Genomic DNA, 25,995 nt, shown 5'->3' with positions numbered 1-25,995 from the left:
ACTTTTCCAAACCAACTGTAACATGTTCAGAATCAGAATCAGAAATACTTTATTGATCCCCGAGGGGAAATTACAGCTGCTCCCATCCAAAGTACCAGAAATATGCAGAAAAATAAAAACTATATATAAGCAAGAACAACAAAAACAGAACAAAAATACAAGAAATGTACATTCTACTAGAATATATCCATATATACAGTGTAATAAATAATGCTACAGTTGAAGTGTGGGTTATTGCACATTGTTTGTCTTACTTATTGCACATTAGAGAGAAACAAAGCATCCAGAGTCCTCCTATTAACGTCACTGGCCTTGCGGATCAGTCTGTTCAGTCTTTTGGCGTCCGCTACCCTCAGCCTGAGCATAGTCCGGCAGGTGTTGAAGGACCTCAGCCGTCTCAGAAAACAGAGACGACTCTGTCCCATCCTTAGTGTACTTTACCCAGTCCAGTTTATTATGTTGTTATATTATGTTGTCACTTCTGCACCATTTCAAGGCACTGCCTTTTAAAATACCACCCGATGAACCAAATGAGCTACCATTGAGGACAACAAGGTCATGTCCTCTGTATTTTTTCTCAATCTTTAATAAAAATTTGAATACATAAATTTACAGAAATGTTAAAATAAAGAGGCGGATTGCTAAAACTGCTTAGTTGTATTCTGTGTTTTGAATTAGGGTTTTCACCGTTATCTTGCCAGCAGAGCTGAACAGTTCAGCACATGCAACTCGTTACACGACATACTGTATATATAATGATTTGCGCACGTTTACAGTCCTGACGTTTACGTGCAAGGTCCGAGGGGCTTCACCTGACCTACACACACAAAACAAGTAATTAGGCTGTGAGTTACACCACAGGGACAGAAGCAGACACAGCAACTACGTTAAAGTTCTGAGCTCACCAGGGCCAGTCTGTGGCATAGGCAGTATAGGTAAATGCTAAGGGCGCCATCCATCCAAGGGGCGCCACAAACGAGGGAAGAAAAAAAATGTAAATGATTAACTTTTACTATTTGTTCACTGCTATGATTTTAATACTATTATTTCTAAAACTTGCAAAAAAAAAAGCCTACAACAACATAACTACTTAAACTATTAAATAGCTCCTATTTTCTAAGTTTCCTGCAGCATCAAACTGGCGCATCTATGGCATCTATCTGCTACCAGGCATACATTTTTGTTGACATCTTAGACAAAGTAAGCCAACTTTAGCCCTGATTCTAATAAGTTAGTCAATTAAAATCCTCTCACTTTCATCTTGCTTTGTAATTAAATATTATAAATATTTTCAAGCATTCGCATTTTCACAATAAGTCAAAGCAAACAGCGTGTATCTTGTGATAGAAGAGCTCATTGAATACATGTTTTGTGCATGAATGCTATAGGTATGGTTACTCTTGCCATTTTTGTTTAGCATGTTATACGTTAAAATCAGTGGTCGAAAGTAACTGACATGTCACAGTATATGTTACAGTATCTTCTTATTTTAAAGGGCATATGATGGATTGGTATATACTTAATTTAAGGACATATTAGGCCTTTGCATCTTTTCATCAATTTATACTACATGGAATATGTGGAACACGAAGTAATTTTCTTTCAAAGAAAAGTTGATTTTTGAGTCTCAGTCCCAACTCGTCAAATAATGAAGCTCTGGGTTTCCCAACTCGTCAAAAACTGTTGTTTTGGGATGGCAGCCGACCCGTCCTACAATCCCAAAGTGTTTGACAGCGAAGGTGACTTCAACACAACTTAATCTAATTAACTAATCTCAAAATTGTCCATATTTGTTACTTATCTTCTGTTCCATTGTAGTTCAATTTTCTCTTATGTGTTAGCACTGACATTATTTCTTGTGTTATTTTAACTCTCAAAATGCCTTAAAATGCATTGATTTACGCTATAGTCTTCAGAATTTTCTTGTGGGGGAGCATGATCTCAGTGTTTCTAAACTGTTGTATAGTATAGCTGGATCTGCTCCAAGGCCATAATTGCAACTGACCAGTCACAGTTTCTAATGTTATTGCTTAGCGATTTTAGGAAAAAAACTGAAAAATACACACATGGGAAGAAGTTATCCTTTCTAATGCATGGTAAATGATCTGCAAGTGTCTATTTCAACCCAAACCATCATTTATTTAACCTAAGCATTTTTGTTGTCTAAATCTAACCAAGCAGCAACAGAAAACTGAAAAAAAGAAATAATAACTGAACAAACAAAATAAAAATACCAACAGCATAATGTAATACGGAAGCCCTGAGGCACAAGTGTAGGAATTTTTTTTTCTGGTGATTCATTTTCTTAGTCTGATCTAAATTGTTTACTATTACTATATTATTGACTTAAGAACTGTTGGGAACATTTCTTTTTACCGTGATAATCTTTCTCCCAAAAAATCTTCACTTGCCCCTCAGGGCTTCCGTATCAATACATTACAAGTGGAACACTTGTCTCCAAGGTGAGAGTCCTGTTCCGAGCCCACTGAGCCACAATGGCTTGTTTAAAGTGCAGACGTTGTTGAAATGATGGTCCAGGAGCAACTTTATGATGTTTTAGAAACAATACATACATGCCGATATCAGATAAACTGTACAAAGAATTAGGTGCTTGCTTGTAAACTTCCCAGTCAAGTGTAAGCACTATAAAAAGGCAACCGTTGAGTGTATCTGTCTTCAACAAAAATGTATGGCAAGGTACACTGCAGTAAGACAAAGAGGAATAGTGAGGATGAGCCGGCTGAAGAACAGGGGTGTAGAAGAAGGGGGACGTGGACAAAGAAAATGAGGACCATATTTATCAAAAGAGATTTGAGCATAATTTGTTGAATATGTTATAAACACTGACAGAGGGCTGGACAGAGAGTTCAGCCCGACCTCAGCAGATACATCACTGAGGCTGAGTTGTACCACACTAAAGTTAGAAGAAAAAGGAGAAACAACATTGGCAACAGAGCTATTTTGAATGTCCCAGGACAACGCAGGTAACATCATAGTGTGTGCTGCAGTCACACAGAATGGGTTCCTCCATTGCCATGCCATGGGAGGTCCTTACAATACAGCCAACATAATCACATGTATAGACAGACCATACAACATCGTCACAGCAGAATACCAAATAGATGCAGAGCAGATGAGATACATTGTCATCTGGGACAATGTATCTTTACACACAGCTAAATTTTCAGTCTTTGCTTATTGCATTTTTTATTGCAAGCATGAGCTGCTACCAAATGGAAATAGCATCCCTATCCTAAACTAGCATCACAAATACATTAACATTGACCTACCGAGTGTCTCACTGTAAGTCGCCCTCCAGCCAATCCCATTCACTGTAGAATCTGTCCTGAAAGTGATGAACAGCTGGTTGCTGGAGGAGCGGAGATCGGGCGGGAGCACTGCACCACAGAATTTCCCAAGCAAAGGCGCTAATGTGTCCGGTCCATCATACACTGCCACATAATCATAGCGACAGGAAGAAGATGCTTCAAGATGGAAGCTGTTAAACCTGTAGAGAGAGAAGAACGTAAAGAGCTGAAAGGAAAAATTACATAAAGCTTTACAGCCAGTTCTCTAGGTTTTTTAAATCTCTTTTGCACCAACATTCTCATTCACAGTTACAGATTACTGAAAGGACTAAAGTACAACCACCAGTTGGTACTGTGGCCAAATGGAACCTCTCAAGTACAACCTAAGCCACAATAGGAACCATCAGAGCTTTCATTCTGTCAAAATGTTCCTGTTCTTATGGTGTTGCGTTCAGCAAATTCTATGAAAATTCAAATTAAAGATGTTTTAGATTATTTTCCGAGCCTCAGGTATGTTTTCCTCAAGTGACAAGCAAGGATGTGTTCAGTTAGATCTGGATATGTTTTCAAATCAAGACAAGTCTTTCCACTCGCTCTTCCTCTTCCCGTCTCTGCCCTACCGTTTTCTCCTCCACTGCTCATATTTGTATGAATACCATTGTAATTTGCAGTGTAGAATACCAGTATAGAAATACCAGTGTGAAACAACGTGTTCAACAAGAGTTTAATACTTTTTATTAACTTCTTTTTTTAAATGCCAGCAGCCATCTTGGCTCCTAAGAGTAATATTTCACCAGAATGAAAGAAATTCTTGTGTGACACCTCTTCATATCTGCAAAGGTACGTCTCAAATGCAGTTCAAGTAAACCAAAAAGTTCCACAGTTTAGTGCTGCTGTCCAATAAATGCTGTTAGCACAGTCAGTGCAATCTTACTTGAGATCCACCACTCTATCTGCTTGAACCATGATATGGTAGGTACAGTTGATGTTGTGGTGGTAGTTGGTTATGGAGAGTGCAGGACTGCTCACTGTACCCAGAGAGCTGTTGAAGAAACCACCACATGCTGTACACACACACGCACGCACACACACACACACACACACACACACACACACACACACACACACACACACACACGTACAATTTAACAATACATCTATAAATTAATAGATGGTAGGGATGGGCGATATGGCCCTAATCTTCTGTATATTTAATTTTATGTGACAGTAATGCTAATATATAATAATACAGTAACTGTTCTAATTCAATTAAGAAATGGTTTAAAATAAGACACTGTAACACACTTTATTATGTGGGATTTTCTCACTTGATTTGAAACTTCCATCAAAACAACTGCCTCAAAGTAGAAAGCATGCAATAAAACTAACATTCTTAACTCTCCTCCTCCATGTTTTCTTGTCACTCTCTTCTTCTACCACATTTTAGAATCATCTTCTGCTTTACATTTTCCTGAAGTCCTGTAACAAACTTGTCCATGTTTTGCGAGCGGTGCACAACCATGCCTCTTTCATTTAGCCTCACCAGGCATCCCATTTTATAACTCAGGGCCCGCCCTGGGGACACACCTGGCCACCCCTGTGTTAAACCATGGTTAAAGCAGTCCTGCTGCCTACAACCTTCGCTGCCCAAATCTCTTTACATTGCGAGCAGCTGGATTCACAAGGTCACGCGAGAATCCAGTCATGGTCAAATGTTTACGTGCACTTGCAAAGAACATGTATAACATGACAGTCTTGACTTCCAATGATTTCTACTGTTCTCATTTTTCTGTGATGGAATGAGTGGAACACATACTACTACGTCACAAGAAACATTCATGAAGTTTAGTTCAATAATGAATTTATTATAGGTCTTCTGAAAATGTGAACAATTCCAAAAATATACAGCAACTTGAACAATCATGTTGGTGATTATAGAAAGTTGTGTCAATCAAATTTGCTTTATTGCATGGCCTCCTAACTTCTTCTGAGTGATTCTGATTGATGACAGCTGATGACTTTTCTGGGCCCATTTTAATAGGGCTTGTTTGATACACCCATGAGACTCAGCCACAAACACTACAATGGGAAAGTCTAATGAGCTCAGCATTGTCTCCAAGTCAGGAAAATCACTTGGAGCCATTTCAAGGAAGTTACAGGTCAACAAATCAACTGTGCAAACAACTGTTTGTAAATATAAAGTGCATGGCACAGTTGTGATCAGGAAGAAAATGCAAACTCTCACCTGTTGCTGAGAGAATATTGGTCAGGATGAGCAAGAGTCAACCAAAAACCACCAAAATGCAAGTCTGCAATGACTTAGAAGCTGCTGGAAGACAGGTGTCAGTGTCCACAGTCAAGCATGTTTTGCATCAACATGACTGAGAGGCTGCCGTGTAAGAAAGAATCCCTTGATCCAGACATGGCACCTTAAAACTCGATGGAAGTTGACACGGACAAAGAAAAAACCTTCTGGAGGAAAACTTTGTGGTCACATGAAACAAAAATGAAGAAGGTAACCCCAAGAACACCCTACCAACTGTCAAGCAAGGTGATTGTAGAATTATGCTGTAGGGCTGTTTGCCTGCTAGTGGATCCGATGCTCTAAAGAAAGTGCATGGAAACATTTCTATAATCTATAGGACAATAATCTCAAACAAACATCAAAAATGCTAAATGAATGGCTAAATCACCTAATTGAGTTGAAAATGACCAAGGGAGATTTAACCAGATGTTAGAATTACTGTAAGTATATTTTTGAGCCAGCAGATTTGGTCACAGTTTTGGAAGACCTATAATAAATTCATTATTGAAAGAAACTGTATGAATGTTTTTTGTGACAAAGTAGCATGTGTTCCATTCATTCCATCACAGAAAAATGAGAGTTGAAGGAACTCCAGACTGCCATGATACACATGTTCATGCCTACCATCATACCTCCCAACCATAATATATGGTGAGTAAATACAACTTTACTCCTAACTCTGTTACTCCTACACTGCATAACAAGTGCAATGTTTTACCCCTGACCTTGACCTCTCCATATGGCATGGTAATGAGTGTCCTGTGACATGTGATGGTATCATACTCAGGGCTAGCTGCAGTTGTTCTAGGTGAACCACAGATTCAATTTGACTGCTAGGGACAACCTCTATATTGTTTTACATAGCAGACCCATTTACTCTCTATTTTCAAATCATCAAGCCTCTTGTAGTTTAACTGGATGGATAACAATTGGTTCCTTCTATCAGGCTGTAGCCAGTTGTAAGCAGCTGTGACTTAGTGAGATAGGTGAGCTGAACTTCCATCCCCACTGCACACATACAAACAATACACTGTGCTCTTCAGCCATCATTTAGGCTCACCCTGGTGTCTATAAGGTGTGTCTACTCATAAAACCTGTTACAGGCCTATCCGTCATTCTTAGGCCAGGTCTCCTCATTTACAAATAGATTGACATGTCAAATGTATTGGAAAAAGTAGGGAAGAAAAAAATAAACGTCAACATATATATATCTGTCCATCTCCTATTTTCTTTTCAGTTTTTAAAAATGTCACTTTCCATTGCCAGGTTATCATTCCTTGACATCTAGGAAGATTGATTGTTTAGATTGTTAGATTGTTTAATTTGTTGAATGCTTACTTAGTTAGAATAAAACAACTATTCCTCATCTTTACTTACAAAAGACTCTGTATTCTGCCATGAAGCCATTGTTGGTAATCGAAGAGTCAGAGTAGAGGTGGAGTAACATGGGGCCAAAGGTGGTGAAGGGTCCTGGGATGCTGGAACCACACACAGTAGCAACAGGAAGGCCACTAGTGGCCAGGCTGTATATCTTCAGCCCATCATACAGACAGGTGGAGTGTGCTAGACAACAGACAGACAGGCCACATGGATCATTCTATAACAACTCACCCAGAATAGAATTGAACCCCTGTTCATGTCATGGATTTTATTGAAAAAAAAAAAAAATGTGTAAAAACTTCTGTTAAATTCAAAGGATCTTGCAAATCCTACAGCTGTACTCCAAATGCTTTTTAAGTTCAGAATTTTTTTAGTTATTTATCACCACTCGCACAGGACACAGTATTGAAAGTCTCTGAATATAAATATCTGGGTATCTGGTTAGATCAAAAACTCACTTTCAGATATCACATTGACACTCTGTCAAACAAGTTAAGACAAGAAATCGGTTTCCTTTACAGACACAGAACCAACTTCCCATTGTTCAGCAGAAAACGGATTGTAGAAGCCGTATTCTTATCTGTTTTAGATTATGGTGATGTCATTTATAGGAATGCCTCTGCCTCCACACTTGCTGCCCTGAACCCCATTTGCCATTCTGCAATTAGATTCATTACTGGAAACAGCTATTTGACTCATCATTGTGTTTTATATGAGAAGGTGGGCTGGGCCCCTCTAGCTTTAAGACGGGACAGGCATTGGCTCTTATTTATTTATAAAGCTTTAATTGGAAAAATGCCATCATATATTACTTCCTTGCTAAATCAGTCTCATACTCCATTCTCAACTCGCTCAAGTAACTGTTTGACACTCAAAATTCCACGGACAAACACCTCATTTGGTAGAACTGCTTTTAGTTTCTCTGCAGCATCCACCTGGAGTCATTTCCAACTAACATTAAACCTACAGACACTTGTGTCTCTGGGTCAGTTTAAAACTATGATAACAAACTCCTCTGTCTATGAATGTAACTGTTTTTAATGGATGAAACTGTCTTCTGTGTTCTTTCCTTCTTTAACTTGTGCTGTGTTGTTGTTGTCTTATTTGTACTTTGTGTTGTAAATATCTGACTTTTACTCTCAACATCATTGAGCATAGCTTTGTTTATTTTAAAACAAACAACACTATACGTATATACACTGCTCAATTACATTAAGGGAACACTTTAATTACACATCAGATCTTGTTGAACGAATTATTCAAGTTGAAATTCTTTACATACTTGTACATTATATAATTTGTTGATAACAAAATGACGTGACAAAGGTCAGTGGAAACCAAAATCATCAACCCATTGAGGGCTGGATTCAAAATCACACCAAAAATCCCCAAAAAAAGAATTGGAATCCCAGGCTGATCCAACTTGCTTGAATTTTATCACGGCAACTCATAATGTGACTCAGTGGTGTGTATGGCCCCCGCGTGCCTGTATGCACTCCCGACAACATCTGGGCATACTCCTGATGAGTCGGCGTATGGTGTGCGGGGGTGTCTCCTCTCAGACCTGGATCAGGGCATCAGTGAGCTCCTGGACAGTCTGTGGCAGTACTTGGCGGGGTCAGGTGAACCGATACATAACGTCTCATAGGTGCGTAATTGGATTTAGGTCAGGGGAACGAGAGGGCCAGGCAATGGCATCAATGACTTTGTCATCCAGGAACTGCCTCCACACTCTGGCCACATGAGGCCAGGCCTTGTCCTGCACCAGGAGGAACCCAGGGCCCACTGCACCAGTGTAAGGTCTGACAATCGCTCTGAGGATTTCATCCCAGTACAGACAGCAGTCAGGGTACCGTTGGCAATGACATGGAAGTCTGTGCGACCCTCCAAGAATATGCCTCCCAAGACCATCACTGACAAACTGCCAAACCGGTTGTGCGGTATGGTGTCACCAGACTCTTTCACGCCTGCCACATGTGCTCAGTGTGAACCTGCTCTCATCTGTGAAGAGAACATGGTGCCAATGGCGAACCTGCCATTTCTGGTGTTCTCTTGCAAATGCCAATCAAGCTGCACAGTGCTGGGCTGTGAGCACAGGTCACACTGGAGGACTTTGGGCCCTCACACCACCCTCATGGAGTCTGTTTCTGACAGTATGGTCAGAAACATGAACACCAGTAGCCTGCTGGAGGGAATTTTTGAAGGGCTCTGGCAGTGGTCCTCCTGTTCCTTCCCACACAAAAGAGCAGATATCAATCCTGCTGCTGGGTTGATGACCTTTCACAGCCCTGTCCAGCTCTCTTCCTGTAATAGCTGGTCTCTTGGTATCTCCTCCATGCTCTTGAGACTGTGCTGGGAGACACAGCAAACCTTGCACCTGCAACCTGGCTGGGCTTCAGGTACCGCTACCAGCTACCAGTAGTGAAAAGAATGCTACCAGAACACGAAACTAGAGAAGAATCAGTCAGGAAGGATAAGGAGAGAGCATTTGTCTGTGGCCACCACATGCAAAACCATTGCCTTTTGGGGGGCTGTCTTGCTTTTGCCTCTCCGTTGCACCTGTTGTCACTTTCATTTGCACCAAAGCAGGTGAAATGATTCACAACAACTTGTGCTTCCTAAATGGACAGATTGATATCCCTAAAGTTCAACTAACTTGGTGTTATACTGTGATGATTAAGTGTTTCCTTAATTTAATTTTTTTTGAGCAGTGTATATTAATACTACACAGAATCAACATTTAGTTGAAAGAAAGTGAAAACTAGAGTTGATATCAATTTTTAAAAATGAAATATTCTTCATTTGGGTAAGTACATAATTACTTAGTATTGTAACATTTTGCGAAAACTATTTAACTGATGACATGTTACAAATTATCCTTTGGGTTAATTCTATTTCCAAAACAAATTTCAACCCAATCCAGTGAAGAATAAACCATTTGCGAGACTTAGAATACATATACGAAGAATTACAAAAACGATTAATAAAAATTTAGCCCAGAGGCCAAACTTTAATAATTTAATAATAGTTTTTACATGATTTTGTTTTTTCAAGAAAAACATGACATGAACTAGGAGGGCCAGGGTGAGTTGGCATAAACAAATAACTGACTGTTGGTTATCATCAAACAAAAAGAAAAAAACAGAGACAGTCGGGAGACAGTCCAAGATTCTTGTACATATATTGCCAATGCTAAAACTTGCCTTCCATTTGAAAGATCTGAAAGGTTAGGACAACCAGAGTCTGTTCTCCAGCGTCTATTGTGTAGTTGCAGTTGGAGGAGTCAGGGTAGTTGGCTGGATAATTTGGAGAAACCACACGACCAACAGGACCTGTGAAGTTTGCGCCACACCCTGGTGAACAGAAGACATCAGACTGTTGTCAACTGTTTGTCGTGATTGGCCAAGTTTCCAGTCGCAAAAGGACCTTTACTTACCTGTAGGACATCTTCTACACTCTCATGGAAGAAAATATTAATTTTGAACAATCACAGGTACCTGACTACAGTGTTTAAGATTCAAACATTGTTATAGTCAGTTCGTATGGTATGTCTATTGTGACATGAGTCACACAGTCTGCCTGGTACTTACTGCTGCTGAAAGAAGCTGAGAAACCTCTTCCTGGGGCTTCAGTGGCCTGGAATCGACTTGTGATGATGTTACGTGGTGCAATGATGGGGTCTGGGGCCACCGAACCACAGCCTGTTGACAGCAGAACCTCAGTATTTTGAGTCTGACCCGACCACACCTGCAGGAAAATGGAACCTATTTCAGAAATTGTTGTGAAATGGACAGTATTTTACACTGTACACATCTGAAAAGTTTATTTGGCAACTTACCACATTGCCTGATTCAAACTACAATAAGAGGCAACTGTGTGCATTTTTAGGACCAAAATAACTGCCTAGTTGGCCAGCAATGCCTTATGCTAACTAGGGCTGGGTGATATAGCCTGAAAATAATAATGCAACATTTTTAGACTACACATATCTCAATATTTTGAATTCTATTCAAAAGCACTTCATAAATGGACAGGAGAACAAAATCAAAAATCACAGTATGTTTAACTAAGTTCCTCAATATCCACATTGCAACAATGATTATGGTACTTGCTTGTATAATGACTAAGTCAGTAAAGGCAAGTATTGGAACAAGTAGAGCAGTCTGATAAGTTCATAGACAACACTTATGCCATATTACCATATAACGATATCCAAATCCATTTGTTTGTTGGTTGGTTTGTCAGCAGGATTACAAGAAAACTACTGAACATATTTCTGGATAAAGAGACTGATCACATTGGAAAGAGTCTATTTAATATGAAGTGCCTAAGCTTAATATGAATTAGCATAGCAAATTTGAAACTGGATTTCAGTTTTTTAAGATTCATTTATTTTATTATTTCACAACGCACAAGACTCACAAGAACAGAAAGTACATTGATGGATTAATAACTGCATTGCCTATGATAGAGATAAACGCATCAACATCGGACAAGAAAGTATGGGGTTCAGATTCAAGCATTCAAACATTATGTAATTTATTTATTTTTTAACCTTTTTGTACCGGTAACTTCAGTGAGAGGGTAGGATCACAGCGAAACATACATGTTTACCTCAAGATACACGTTTTCAGGACAGTTAGCACCTATATTACGCCTGACAATTTGTTACAGACTTGGGATTTGTATTTACAACAGTGGTGTTCCACTCAGTAACTGTAGGCGGCACCAAATGGCACAATATGCCAATTTCTACATAATGTTGGTTCAAGTAGCAGCAGACCACAAGAGCATAACCCCCAACGCCTCTCCTGACTGGCCAGCCAGCCCAGCGAGACAAAACAACACCAAAAGCGATCACCCCAGGAAGAGAAGAACTCAGCGATGGGAAATTAGAAACTGCTGTGTGCATATTTCACAGAGACATGGCTCACCCCTAACATCCTGGATCAAGTTGTTGACTGGATGGGCAAACCCTGCTCAGAGCCAACAGAACACAGGTCACTGGCACACTGGCAAGTGGAGAGGTGGCAGGCTCTGTGTTTACATAAATAATGATTGGTGCTCAAATGCAGTCAAAGTGGATGGACAGTGTCCACTAGATGTTCACCAAAAATGCACTGCAGGAATTGTATGGTGTCATTAGCAGCAATTCTAAGTGCTGTATGATAGGCAACTGGACTGGTTTCAGTTTCTTGAAGATGTTTCACCTCTCATCCAAGAGGCTTCTTCAGTTCTAACTAACTGGAGTTTGCAGGCTTTTAAACTCTGTGCGGGAGTGTCCTTACAGAGTTGTTAAGGACACATGTGAGCTCTGAGTTTCAGAGAAGTAAGGGCCACTCGTGGGTCGTTGACCCAACCGGCCTTCATGAAGGTTGCTAAGGCTAGGGCACTTATTTTACATTATATATTTTTAATTAAAAAATCCAAGGGGCTGAATACTTTTTATGGGCACTGTAATTCACAGGAACCTTAAACCGCTCACCTGCTCTGCAGTGTAACTGAGGTATTGGTGACTCAATCTCTGGCTAAGTTCATACTTACTGCAACTAAATATGAAATATCTATGTTTGAAAAAGGCAGATAAGCTAATTTAAATGGTGCACACATGATCCACATATGTATGGTAATATTTCTGTGTGGTATGTAATGTTCCTTGTGAAAAAAAAATCTGTTTAATTTTAACTTCATTTTTTTCCCAGGTGCTGGCCATCAGTTCATTTCCCTCCGATAACTTTGTGTTTTACTGACAAAAGAAATTGCCGTGGTAACATCTGGGAACACAGGGACATAATTTTAAAAAAGGTATAACTGGGCAACTAGAACATTATAATTATTATTTCAAACTGATGTAGTGTTAAGGTTTATGTCCAAGCAAAGTAGCAGCAACATTAATTTACCCATTAACCAACTGGTGTGACAATCATAAAAATTGTATTTCCTCTCTTGTTAGCCTCTACTAGTACCTTGATATAACTGCTTTGGCAGGTCCCGGTGCTGTCTGGAATCTGGAAATCACTGTTAAAGCTCATCTCCAGGTGGTTTCCCTCATGAGCAATGATCTGCCAGGAACACTCAACATTCGCAGGGAAGTTCTGGGGATAGTTAGGAGACTTGATTGTTCCAGTATCAGCATGGATCACCCCTCCACAGCCTGGTTGAAAACAGAATATGTGACTGCACAGTGCACGTATAAAATGATCACAGTAGTAATATCAATGGAAGATTGAATGACACAAGCTGACTGAATGTGCTTCTTTCACAGGGCTGATGGTCTCATCTTTAGGAATGTAAAATTCTGGAGAAATAAGGTGTGGACCATTTTCAGAACAGAGTTTATATCAGCCATCGTCTTATTGGAAATTTAAAGGAGCGTTTTTAAGAAATGGTCAGAATTCAAAGGTAGCTCCAAAACAAGCAAAACTGCCTCCTGCTGCTCAAGATACTGGATTTGCTACTCTTTGCTGTAGCTTTCTTTGGCTGTAGCGACTACCTACTGTAAGCAAGTAGCTCAGGCAGCTATGGAGCTGGCCCTAGCATCTCGGGTGACTCCCGGTCAACAAGCACAGTCAACTAGCCTCCCAATAAACATGGCTCTACACTAGACAGGAAATGAACACAACCTCCCAAACTGAGGTGACTTGAAAAACAGGGGATACAGTGCAAAGGTAATTTACAGCTGCTCTGATCAGGACTATGACTCAGAGGATGAGAAGATGCAAGGCTGAGACATGACAGGGGTGAAGCAGCAGGGGAGCCGGAGAGCATCAGATATCAGCAGTGGGTGTAAATGGTGTGTAGAGCTGTAATATTTTCACATCTTACTCTGTAAATTGTGTTTTGACCAAACCAGAGGTAATTGTGGAAAGATAAACCAAGACTGTTTTGGTGAGTTTTATTTCATTTACTGAGAGTTTGAAAGTGTTTTACAGTGAGTTAACAAGGTAATTAAGCTTGTCTTACTTCGGGAAAAGAGAGAACCTTGAATTCAGAGGGTATACGATTGTATTTTTCCATCTCGTAAGGCTAATACATGTAAAAGAATTTCTTTCTTGACATTTTGTTTGTACATCTCTCAGCTAAAACTAAATGGACAATCAGACTATCCCCACTTGAGGTACAAAGTGGTATTAGACAGAACGGGTTGGGGCTTGCTGGTTAGCATGCTAACTACAGTAGACATACAGTATCTGCAAGACAGTACATACAGATGCAGTCCACTCAAACTTCCTGTTCCTCCGTGATGGGGCCCTAACCGATCCATGACGGGTCCGTGCTTTGACCTGGAAGAGTCCTTGACTTGAATGAGATCCCCCATGATGAAGTAGTGAACGCAGGGCCGAATCATAATGCCCAGTGTTATGTGTGGAAACCAGTTACAATGGTTTATCTATTCACCAGGAGGAGCAGTGATGATGGAGGCTGAAGCGTCATTTCAGCGTGAAAGCATGCAGTTTTTTTCCTTCCTGTGAAATCATTCATTTCCCAGCTGTATTACTTTCACTTTCATGCAGAACTGTTGAAAATCAAAAAGCTGAAGCATAACATTGATGACCTCATGATATGGTAGCCTAATAATCATTAAATATGTTATGTCCATGATATAATTTGAAGTATTTGGTTTGAATATTTCACTGGGTGTGGGTGGCTACAAGACGCATGAACTATTATGCTCAGGTGACAGGTGTGCTGCAGTAATTTTAAACACACTTTCAGCAGAAATGATTGTCAGTGCACTGCATGATTCTCTTTAGGTACTTTTATCAGAAATTCCTCATGCATTGGCGGCTGATAGAAGAGATGCAATCAGTTTATAGAAGTAAACATCCTCTGCTTATCTTGGGAGGTGAGAGAGCCCAAACACATCATTAGCATTACAGTGCAACTTTTTGTTCTTACTTAATGGCCATCCTACCAGGTCTCCCAGCCCCCATACTGTCACGCACGTCCTGCATTCAAAATGTTAGGTTCTTAAGCAGGAACTTTGCCGATTTTCAACCAGCTCTGTATCACTACAATTTTGCTAGTATATGCAAACTAACAATGTTCTGTCAACGTTGCCTGCACCTAGAGCCTCCGCTTTTATGTCCGTATAGGTCCATCTCACCGTTGTAGAGCTGCTGTATCAACTTCACATTTATAACTATTGATGATTTAATATGTTCATAACTTTAGGGCCGGATCAGGTAAAGGTTGAACTCATTTTAATACCTTTATATACCGCTGGGTGGCTGAACCTATAAAAATATAAGCTAGCTAAAACTTTAGATTATTGATATAAAATATAAATAAAGTAAGTAAAGTAACCAGTCGGCCTAACACTAACTAAACTAACTAAAGCTTTAAAATAATGTTGTGGAATAAAGTGTAATATTTGCCTCTGAGATGGATTGGATTCGGTTTAAAGGGTATATATCTTTTTTGTGAGAGAAGCGCCATCTCATGGTGACACCCTGTAATTTAAGGATGGGTTAGGTGAGAAATGGAGCAAATTGTCATTCTACTAAACTAAATATTCCCTTTATTATAAAATGAAGCATGAACCATGTTGCCAATTACACTGATTACATTGCAAGCAATGATAAAGAGAAGCAAATTACTGTTGTAGTTTTCATCAGTTATATGCATTAACTATCCATCTAGGATTGTTCCAAACACCATGTGTTCTGGGACACAATACTTTCTAATACTACAAATATATGACTGGAGCCTTTATCTTTAACTGGACATCAAACATTGTCGAAAGGGTGTGACTACCCTGTAAAGACATTTTTTTTACTGGACAGATGTGCTGTGATAGATAGATAGATAGTACAGCATTTTCCTTTAACTAGTATAAACTCACCTGAGGAATCTGCAGACCAGGAGGCCATAAAGCCTCCTCTGGACACACTGTGGTCAGCAAGGAAGACCACAGCAAGCTTGCTGGATCCTGACTGAATGACTCCCGGGGAGGTGGTCCCACAGTACTGGCCAATAACAGGGGAGCCAGGGGAACCTCCATTGAAGATGGTGACAGAGTCCCACTCACATTTAGAGTGGGGCTCTAGGTTGAAGTAGCTGAAGGTTAGCTGCAGTAAAAAAGGAGAGTGGGAACCAAGGACACTTTGTTAAGTAGGTGGCTACCAAGCAGTAGGTCCTGGAATTAAACAACTGGGAGCAATATATGAATTGCAAACAGCAGTTGTTGCCTCAGCAACTACAATGGACAGCAGCACACTGACTCTTTAATATTTCATTGGAGTGATCAGTTGTGACCAGCAATACTGGTATGTCATCCGTGACCATTTGCAGTATGCAGATTTTAAATTGAGGACTATCACTTTAATACCACTTTTACACCAAAAGTTTTTAAAATACAGGTAAAGCCTGTAAAAATAGGCTATTTACTCCTTTCCTATTGCCAGGAGACAAGTTTGCCCTCTGTTTTTTGTTTGTACATTGTAGAAAGCAGCCTATCATATACCTCATCAGACTCCATGCAAAAGACTTTGAACTTGTTTTAAAAAGACATAAGACATCTCACTTATTTCTCATTATTGTTGAGAGTTGCACATAAAGTTTCATAGCTCACAAAACATTTGTTGTTTTATGAACAAACAGCTTTGCAGCATTCTCCTAAACAACTGAAGTAGCTAGGGACTTCACCTGACTTTCTATCGGCAAGGGGGTGGGTGGGTAGGTAATGACTCGATTTTCATTTTGGGGTGAACTTATCCTTCAGTGTATGTCATAGCATTGGATCCACCCAGGTGTTGGGTTTCCATCACAGTCGATTAGAGCCGGCGCCAGTAAACACCCCGACTACTGCAGGGTCATTTGCCTCGGTAGTAAATTCTAATTGATTGATTCCGATTAGTGGCTAGTTCACCACGTTCAACAAACTCTTTTATCTTTTAAGATAAAAAGTACTGATAAGTACATAAACAAACAACTCTGTTAAACACCAATATGCCAAAATCATGTTAACACAAGCTAAATAGTCGTCACGAATGTACCTCAGTCCGAAAAGGCTACCCAACTCGACAGTTACTCTGAGTTTTTTGGCTAATGTTAACATTAGCTGCTGAAGCAGGCTGTTGCTGCCACCGCAAATCTCTTTGGCTCAGGAGCTGTGTACTTTATCCTAACGTGAGCACACATTAGTATGTTGCTGCCACAGCGGCTCTTGTATTGGACTTGGTGAAGGAGCTTTGTGCTACTCAGTTATTGGCTGAACAACAGTCTATCATTGTGACGCCACCGCTGCTCACTTGTTCTTTGGGTCAGTGGCTGTGTGCTTAGAGCTACTGAGTGAGCATGCTGCTTCAGCACAGGCTCAGTGGCTGTGTACTGTGAGCACAGCACATTCTGTACAGTCATGCTTTTGTACTCGGCTCAACGACTATAATGTCAGTGAGTCTGCAGCTACCAGAAAGTCCAGACATTTAGATTCAGTTAAAAAATGTTACTAACAAAGTTTTATTTTGTTTGGTTCCATTTCTGTAAATGCACCATATATAATTTAAGCCAGTTGAGCCCTTCACTATTGTGCAAAGGTGATAGGTCCCTCAGAGAAGCAACAAACCAAAAGATGATATGAAAACAGAAGTAATAGTATCATGATGACAGCAAATATGATAAATGAAGGTTAAAATACTGCAGAGTAAATTCCTTTCATTCCTTCGGTTCGGTCAGTGCTTCTGTCCATGACACAGCCTCACCGTAATAGTGTGGCCCACTGGAGCCTCTAGCAGCCAAGCACAGCGACTGGGGCTAGGATAGATGTTGGGGTAGTTAGGACTGGATAACACCCCTCCCTCACCTGTCTGCCAGCCTCCACACTCTGCACAGAGATAATGATGCATATAAGGACTGTGATGTTAACATAATGACTGCTAGATTAGACAAATACTATCTCATATTTAAGTATACCCAATTGCACATTAAGTTAATGTACCCTTGAGTGTCTTACCAGAGAACAAGTACTTGGCCTTAAAGCCAAGGTCTCCCTGGAAAGCGTCAGTCTGGAAATGGACCCAGAGTTCTGGGGTAAAGACTACAATGGGAATTCTGGGGATGGTCTGCCCACAAAATTTGGCCAACAGCTCCCCATCTGAGTCACCTGAGGGAGAGGGTACAAAGTTTAATAGAAGGAATACATAAAGACAGTCCATAATCCATTAATCCATATCTTCCCCAGACCTGCTTTTTCTGTTCAGAGTTGTGGTTTGCTTTCACATCACACCTACAGTAATATAGTCAGAAGAGATAGTGGTAAGGGTAGTGATAAGGTGCAGTGCACACCCTGAATACGTTCCCAGTACACCACAAGAGAGAAGACCCTATTCACATTCATAATCACACCCAGTGTTTCCCACACATTGACTAACTCAATGCACAGCCACGACTAATTCCTGGCGGTGCGCCACAGAATCAACACTCACGGTCTCACACACACAGCCCCTCCCCTCCGTGCACATTGCGTGTCTCCATGAAAACGAGATCATCCACTGAAGTAATAGCGTGGAAGCTTGATATTTGGTGCAGACGGCTGGCAAAAGTCATGAGGTCACGAAGGCCCCCCCCTTTGCTGTAGGGAGGGTAATCTTACATTTTCCCAAGGGCAGGACAAGGACTCTTATCTTTTTCTAATCCAAAATTTATAGTGTCTCATTCATCCCATGAGATTTATTGAAAAATAGTCTTTAGCGATGCTCTTGTGCAAAAAAACGGGGTGTGGAGGTGGAGGACAACAATCCAGTGTCTATATCAGGGCTTCTTTTTTAGATTGTATGATCACTGGTCGGGATTGAGAGTCATGACTAACCATGAGAACCAGTTGATAACCATAGTGATTCAGCAAATGTATTGGCTGGTAGATTCCTCAAACTTTGCTTAATTTTGGTGTTTTTATTATTTTGATTTGCAACATGCCTGGCCACATGAGGTATTGTGTAACTGGTTTAGCTATGGTGGAAAGTCAGACAGATCTCATACACAGGCCATCAGACTGTGAATTCACCTTTATTCTTTTATTTAAGAAACTGGGGTGGGGCAACAAATTTCGCTAGTCTCAAGCCCATCAGCAGTCTCCAGCTGGTGTCTGCATGCTCATGTCATGTAAACAAGCTTCTAGTTACCGCAGAGTGACAGCCCAGGCTTGTCATTGGTAAGTCACACTCATATGTAAATTTAAGTAATTTGACTCTCAATGATCTTGTCAGCCCTGTCCAATGCCACATTGTTTTAGATCTTATAGTAGTGCTGCATCTTGCACAAACTGCATAAGCACACACAGCAATGCCAATCTCTGGCTGGCTGTTTTGTAATCCTTTCTTCCAGTGAATTTCCCCTTTCAACTCCACCTATTCCACCCAAAGGGTTCACGCCCCCAAAGGGTTTAAAGTCTGGGACTCCCCACTAGTCAATTAGACCTGAAGAAGCCTCTTGGAAGAGAGGTGAAATGTCTGCAAGAAACTGAAACAAGTCCAGTTGTCTCTGTATAGCACTTGGAACAATAAACAGATCATAAGTTCTTCAGTCTCTCACTAGCTGCAGTCATTAAAACTTTGTTATTTATTTATTCTTTTTTTTTCTTTCTTTTTTTTTTTTTTTTACAATATTTACATTCCGCTCTACACCCTCCAACAAAAATTGGAAAACTACCTACAACAATGAATTTTTGCCAAAAGCTTTAATCTGGCAAGTAGAAGTCCTTGACTGTGCTGTTAATTTTCCAACTCCTCTCCTCTAAGCAAAATGAGCAAGCAAATGTTTCCCTCTCTCAAAACACAATAAAAAAAATTACAAAAAAAGATTATGATAACTTGTGTACAAAGTTGAATTTTGGAGTACAGTTTGCTCTAAACAAGAGTCCATGGTGTCCATCTTCATTTTCTGAGCAGCATAAATGTGCACAAAGCATGGAAAAAGTTCACTGAATTTTGATTTTAGGGAAATTTGGCAGGATGGAAGCAGAGGGCCACTAATTATTTGTCCTGTGGGGATTTTGAGTATTGAGATCAAGTTAAAAGAAAAATAATCAGTCAATCAATCAATCAATCTTTATTTGTATAGCACCAATTCACAACAAAAGTCATCTCATGACACTTTCCAAATTGACGTCTAAACACTACTCCTTGATTAATTAATTTACAGAGACCAAACATTTCCCCCATGATTCCCACAACAGTGGGAAGAAAAAAAATTCTCAATTATTAAAAATAATTAATTTTGATTATTGTGATGGATGATAAAAAACAAACAACTTTCTTGCAATTGTAAGAAGGGACAAGAATCTTAATGACATACTGGATAGTTAGTGGTCTGCAGACTTTGAAATGTGACCAGAACTTGAGTTTTGTCACTCACACAGAGTACAGTTAAAAAAAAGGGTTGGAATTTTGGATTTTGAACCAGCTTTATTTTAGTAGATGATGACCCATTAAAATATGCCTGGATCAGCCCCAGTACCAATTCACATAATTGGCTTGGACCGTCTCCAAACATCATACAAACTTGTTACACATCTTCTGTGTTAGGCTCTCAGTTATCAGTTACTTGACTTCTAAGTTAATGCAATGGCATCTACTTGAGGAAGATGTTCCAGTAATGTTTTGGAAAAAGTCTTTGAAAGTATCTTAACCTGTCACTTATATCTTACAATTTCTGATTTCCAAGAAGGTGGTGAGTGATAAACTCAACTGTCAACTTCACCATTTCTGAAAACTATGGGTAACAAAGCAAACTCTACAGTAGACTACAGTACTGTATGTAGTCTATGATTGACACCCTAATTGTATGTAAAAAAAAAACAACAACAAAAAAAACTCACCTAAGCGGAACTGGAGGTAGTCTGATTCACAGGTCTGGTGATTTTCCAGGTGCAGGTCTTCTATCAGCACCACAATAGAGGAATTGATGTGTTGTGGGTTCTGGATCAGCCACTCACAATTGAGGTTGTTGCTGTAGTTGGACAATAGGTACCCAGGGGAAGTGAAGTTCCCGCCAGCTAGGTTGTTCAGGACTCCACCACACTCTACAAAAAGGTAACATGAAAATGTAGGATTACAATGAGAGGCACACACACATTATTATTAATTATCATCAACCTTTATTAATAATAAGGTAGGCCCCACTGAGATTGAGATCTCATTTACAAGAGACCTGAGAACACAAGTGTACACTGAAAAAAAGGGAAATGGTCGGTTGTTAAATTCACATATCAACATTTAGTGTATACTACACAATCAATGTATATTTCTCTCTTGTTGTGACATGTTTTAATCTTGTTGAACTCTTTTAATCTTGAGGCATGTGAAGTCTGCTAGTCTCAATCATGTTGAAATGACTCAAAAAGATATGTTTTGCTCAAAAATGAAAAGCCCCATGGACCATTCCAGACTGCTATATATACATATATATATACATATATATACATATATACATACATATATATACATATATATATACATATATATACATATGTATATATATATATATACATATGTATATATATATATATATATATACATACATATATATATATATATATACATATATATATATATATATATATATATATATATATATATATATATATATACATATATATATATATGTATTTATTAATGAATATATAATTATGAATAAAGACAAGTTAAAAAAAAATTATACTGTGAGTAGTAGTTCAATTTTAGTTTTATCCAAGGGAGGATCTTACCTGCAGGCTCCTCAGAGGAGTAAGTCGCCATAAAGCCACCACTGGACACAGAAGCGTCAGTGTGAAACACAACGGTCATGGTGTTGCTGGAGGAGTGCACCTGGGTGCCTGCTGGCACTATACCACAGAATCGCTGGAGGCGAGGGGAATCAACTGCCAAGCCGTTCAGGACCTAGAAGATATTCAAATCTTAATTATTCTTAACTTAGCTGACAAGCAATCACATTACTGTTAAATCTTTATTCCATGTTCCATTTTCTTCTCCCCCTTTTTGGCTGTGCATCCTATCACCCTCCTTCTATTGTATTCACATCACAAGACCACTGTTGTTTGAATCATCTGCCCCCTGAAGTGGGGGGAAATGCATTTATTGTAGCTAACACTGCTAACACTAATGTCACTAATGTTAACATCAACAATATTGGCTAACTAACATTAGACAGTAGAAATCAGCAGTAGAAATCACATTTTTCCTTTTTTTCCCCAAAAACTTGCAACAACCAAGACTCTTGATTGCTGACAAAACATGGGTACCACGCAATTCCAAAGATGTTATACTATTGCTGTCACACTGCGGTGAGGTTTGTCTTGTCTTGGGTTTTGTCTTATGACTTCCTGTTTTATTTTGAAACCTAACTCTCCTCTCGTTTCAGGTCACTTGCCCTTCCTCATGTGTCACCGGTCTGATTGTCTCACCTGAGCCCTGATTGTTTGCACCTGCTCCCCAATTCCCTCATGTGCTTATAGTCTGCGTTCTCCCTTTGTCTTGTGCCAGAGTGTTTGTGTTCGTCCCGCACCCCAGCCCTCGTCCACAGCCTAGATCCAAGCCACGAAATTTGCGAGTTTGTATTCTTTACTTTTCTTCTTAAATGAGTGACTTTTCGTTTGATAATCTTTTTCCAGAGTATTCATAGATAATTTCATAGCCTCTTGTTTGCCTCCAGTGGAGTGCCTCTTTTGTTTCATTCGTTTTCAGAGATAGTTATAGCATAGATTTTGTTCATAGCCTTTTTCCTTTTTTCTCCGATTGGAGTGATTTTTTTGTTATAAGTTTTTGTAGCCGTATGTGCCAGCGTAGTTTAGTTCTTTGTACTTTTTCTGTGCCTCGTCAAGAGTGATTTTTTGTTTCATTAGTCTTTTTCTTTGAGGTCGTTTTGCCTCCAGTTCATTGTAGTTTCGTTTCATGTTTTATAGCCCTCAGATAAGATTGTTTCATAGCCTGTTTATTTGTCACCTGCTTTAAGAGCTCAAGTGAAGAGATCAAATCTCAAATAAAAACCCACTCGTATTGCTCTAAATCTGCTCCTGAGTCCTCCTTCCTTGTCCAGGCCTGACAATTGCCTTGCAAACTTTGTTCATGTTTGTGTAAGAATGCTGACAGGTGGTTCCAGCTTCTAACAAAGTAATCATTTTGGACCCAACAAACACTGTAAAATAATAAATTCACGATCAATAATAATGTTTTTAAGGAAAAGAGATACTTTTATTCTGCACCTTTCTACACGCTCTGCAGATGTATTATTGTTTTAAATGATTTGTATACATGAAATGGTATCAATATGTCCATCAACCTTTAACGTTTTACCAAATTTTATAATTTTTCTTATCTCCTTGAAGATTAAATTAGTGTGTAGATTAGTAGGAAAGATACATATATTTATTGCATTTTAATTCAAGGCTACAACATAATCTGAAAATTGTTTGAGTAGGTGTATTAACTGTTTATTCACTGTATCTGTTGGTGATTTCTGCAACAGTTCAAATACATTTGAGGTTAATGGAATTCACTTGAGTTGTAAAAAGCATAAACACAAAGATACATTATTAATTCAAACTAAATTCCTGTGGTTCAAATACATTTTGGTTAAATATGAAAACGTCAATGATGGTACAAGCAAAACCGAAAAAAACGTAAGGTGCTGAAACATGAGGAATAGTGGCAAGGGACTTACCTCAACGTAGTCAAATGCACAAGAATTACCAGACTCTTCCAGTCTGAGGTCATTTATAGTGAGTGTTATTCGGCGGCCTGGTGACACCATCAGCTCCCAGCGACACACCCGGCTGTGCGGGTACAAGTTGGGGTAATTGGGAGATGAGATAGTTCCTGTGGGAGCATTCAGCTCTCCCCCACAGACTGCAGTAGAAGGAAAGGAAATGTAAAACTCTTTGTTCTACGATTGACATGACAAATAACATTTTCTTAATGAATAAATGTTCACCTATTTTTCTCTTTGAGCCTAAAGCAAAATGGAGTTAACATTTATGTAAATATGCAAATATGCAATTAAATGTAACACACTGAACACTGAGCTGCACTCTCCATTGACGTCAGTAGTAAACTATGATTCAGTGGGAGTAATCAAGCTTTCTTTCAATCTGTGCTTTGAGCTACTGCTTCTGCTGTCACAATAATTAACTCAACACGTTTGAACAATCTGTTTCATGGTAAGGAATCTAAATCCAGAGCCAGATGAATGTAAATACCCCCAACGTTTCATTTTTTTTAAAAGACCAATGGACGAAACCCTAAGTGAGAGATTGTAATGAGTTTAAGAAGCTAATTGAACAGCAGTTGGGCATTATATGTCGTCAGGAGTAGCTCTCTGGTGACAATGCTCGCATATACGGTCAAGGTCAAAAGTTTACATACACTTTTAACACTTTTCCCATGTTTCTGTGATGAATGAGTGGAACACAAACTACTTTGTTACAAAAACATCCATGAAATTTGGTTCAATAATGAATTTATTATAGGTCTTTTTAAAATGTGACCAAATCTGCTGGCTCAAAAATATACATACATTAATTCTGATATTTGGTTAAATTTCCATTGGCCATTTTCACCTCAGTTAGGTGCTTTTGATAGCCATCCACAAGCTTGAAGAAGTCTTTTGGCTGAATTTTAGAACCACTCCTCTTGACAGAATCGGTGAAGTTTGAACCAAATTTGTTAGCTTCCTGGCACAGACTTGTTTTTTCAGCACAGTCCACATGTTCTCAATAGGGTTCAAGTCAGGACTTTAGGAAGACTATTTTAAAAACCTCAGTTCTAGCCTGATTTAACCATTCCTTTACCACCGCTGATGTGTGTTTGGGATCATTGTCCCAGAACACCCAACTGCACCCAAGACCCAATCTTCCAGTTTTTCTGAAGAATTTGGAGATAATCCTCCTTCTTCATTGTTCCATTTACTTTCTTTAGAGCAGTAGATCCACTGGCAGCATAACAGCCCCACAGTATAATACTACCACCACCACACTTGACCAGAGGTATGGTATTCTTGGGGTGAAAGCCCTCACTTTCTCGTCTCCAAACATATTGCTGCTCATTGTGGTCAAACAACTAGATTTTTGTTTCATCTGACCACAGAGTTTTCCTCCAGAAGGCATTTTCTTTGTCCATGTGATCACCAGCAAACTTTGATGCTGATCACATGCACTTTATATTATACTTACAAACAGTTGTTTGTACAGTTGGTCTTGGGACCTGTAACTACTTTGAAATGGCTCAAAGTGACTTTCCTGACTTGTTCAAATCAATAATGTGCTCTTTCAGATCAATGCTGAGCTCCTTAGACTTGTTGCTGAGTCTAGTGGGTGTATTAAACAAGCCCTATTAAAGTTAAGAGGCCATGCTACAAAGAAAATTTGATTCACACAACTTTCTATAATCACAAAAAATGATCATTCAAGTTACTGTATGTATATTTTTGATGTATGTTAATACATTCTCATTCCATCACAGAAAAAAAAAAGGGCTGAAGAAATCATTGGAACTGAAGACTGCCATGATGTACATTTTCTTCACAAAGTCTTTGTAAACTTTTGACTACAACTGTACATTTGTACTGCATGTGCAGATATCATGTACTGCAAATGATTAATGTAGTTTGTGATCTTTAAATCCGTCTTAACTAGAAATCTTTTTGAATGATTGCACCTTCAACACTGGCTTCAAATGACAGACTGAAGCCAGCTGCATTTCCACCGGTGTCACTGACAAACTTGACATAGGCAAAACTGTCAGACGTGTCCATGGAAGCTGGAAGTGTATTCCCACAATGTCGGCCCAGTAGACGTCCTGCAAACATTACAACAAAGGACATTTACCTCATAGTCACAGGGTCTGTGATTTGCATCTTAGTTGTCTTGTTTTGTCATTGTCAAGTAAAGTGGCTTTTGCCTCAGTTTGTTGTTCCTTGAATTTATTTCTTATTCATTTCATTCTCATATAGGAACATAGGCTTTTGCTGGTAAAATAAATCAACAATATGATTAGTGACAATATGAGTGAT

The 25,995-nt window shown here is 39.3% G+C and overlaps 1 protein-coding gene across 1 annotated transcript in view; it reads right to left on the bottom strand.

Annotated features, from left to right (window-relative positions):
• The window catches only part of cubn (cubilin (intrinsic factor-cobalamin receptor)), a 195,216-nt gene that overhangs the window by 10,849 nt on the left and 158,372 nt on the right, over positions 1-25,995 (bottom strand). The window contains exons 47-59 of the mRNA XM_073488362.1: positions 25,641-25,781; positions 23,650-23,834; positions 21,698-21,869; positions 20,810-21,013; positions 17,948-18,097; positions 17,697-17,818; positions 15,839-16,064; positions 12,960-13,147; positions 10,584-10,740; positions 10,197-10,346; positions 6,991-7,176; positions 4,243-4,372; positions 3,291-3,508 (exon numbers count right to left, since the gene is read on the bottom strand). Of these exons, the coding sequence (XP_073344463.1) occupies positions 3,291-3,508; positions 4,243-4,372; positions 6,991-7,176; positions 10,197-10,346; positions 10,584-10,740; positions 12,960-13,147; positions 15,839-16,064; positions 17,697-17,818; positions 17,948-18,097; positions 20,810-21,013; positions 21,698-21,869; positions 23,650-23,834; positions 25,641-25,781 (2,229 nt within the window). The remainder of the gene's footprint in view (positions 1-3,290; positions 3,509-4,242; positions 4,373-6,990; positions 7,177-10,196; positions 10,347-10,583; positions 10,741-12,959; positions 13,148-15,838; positions 16,065-17,696; positions 17,819-17,947; positions 18,098-20,809; positions 21,014-21,697; positions 21,870-23,649; positions 23,835-25,640; positions 25,782-25,995) is intronic.

This window comes from Pagrus major, chromosome 19 (genome assembly GCF_040436345.1).
Source record: "Pagrus major chromosome 19, Pma_NU_1.0".
Classification (NCBI taxonomy): Eukaryota; Metazoa; Chordata; class Actinopteri; order Spariformes; family Sparidae; genus Pagrus; species Pagrus major.
This window is presented reverse-complemented; position numbering and strand designations above follow the sequence as displayed.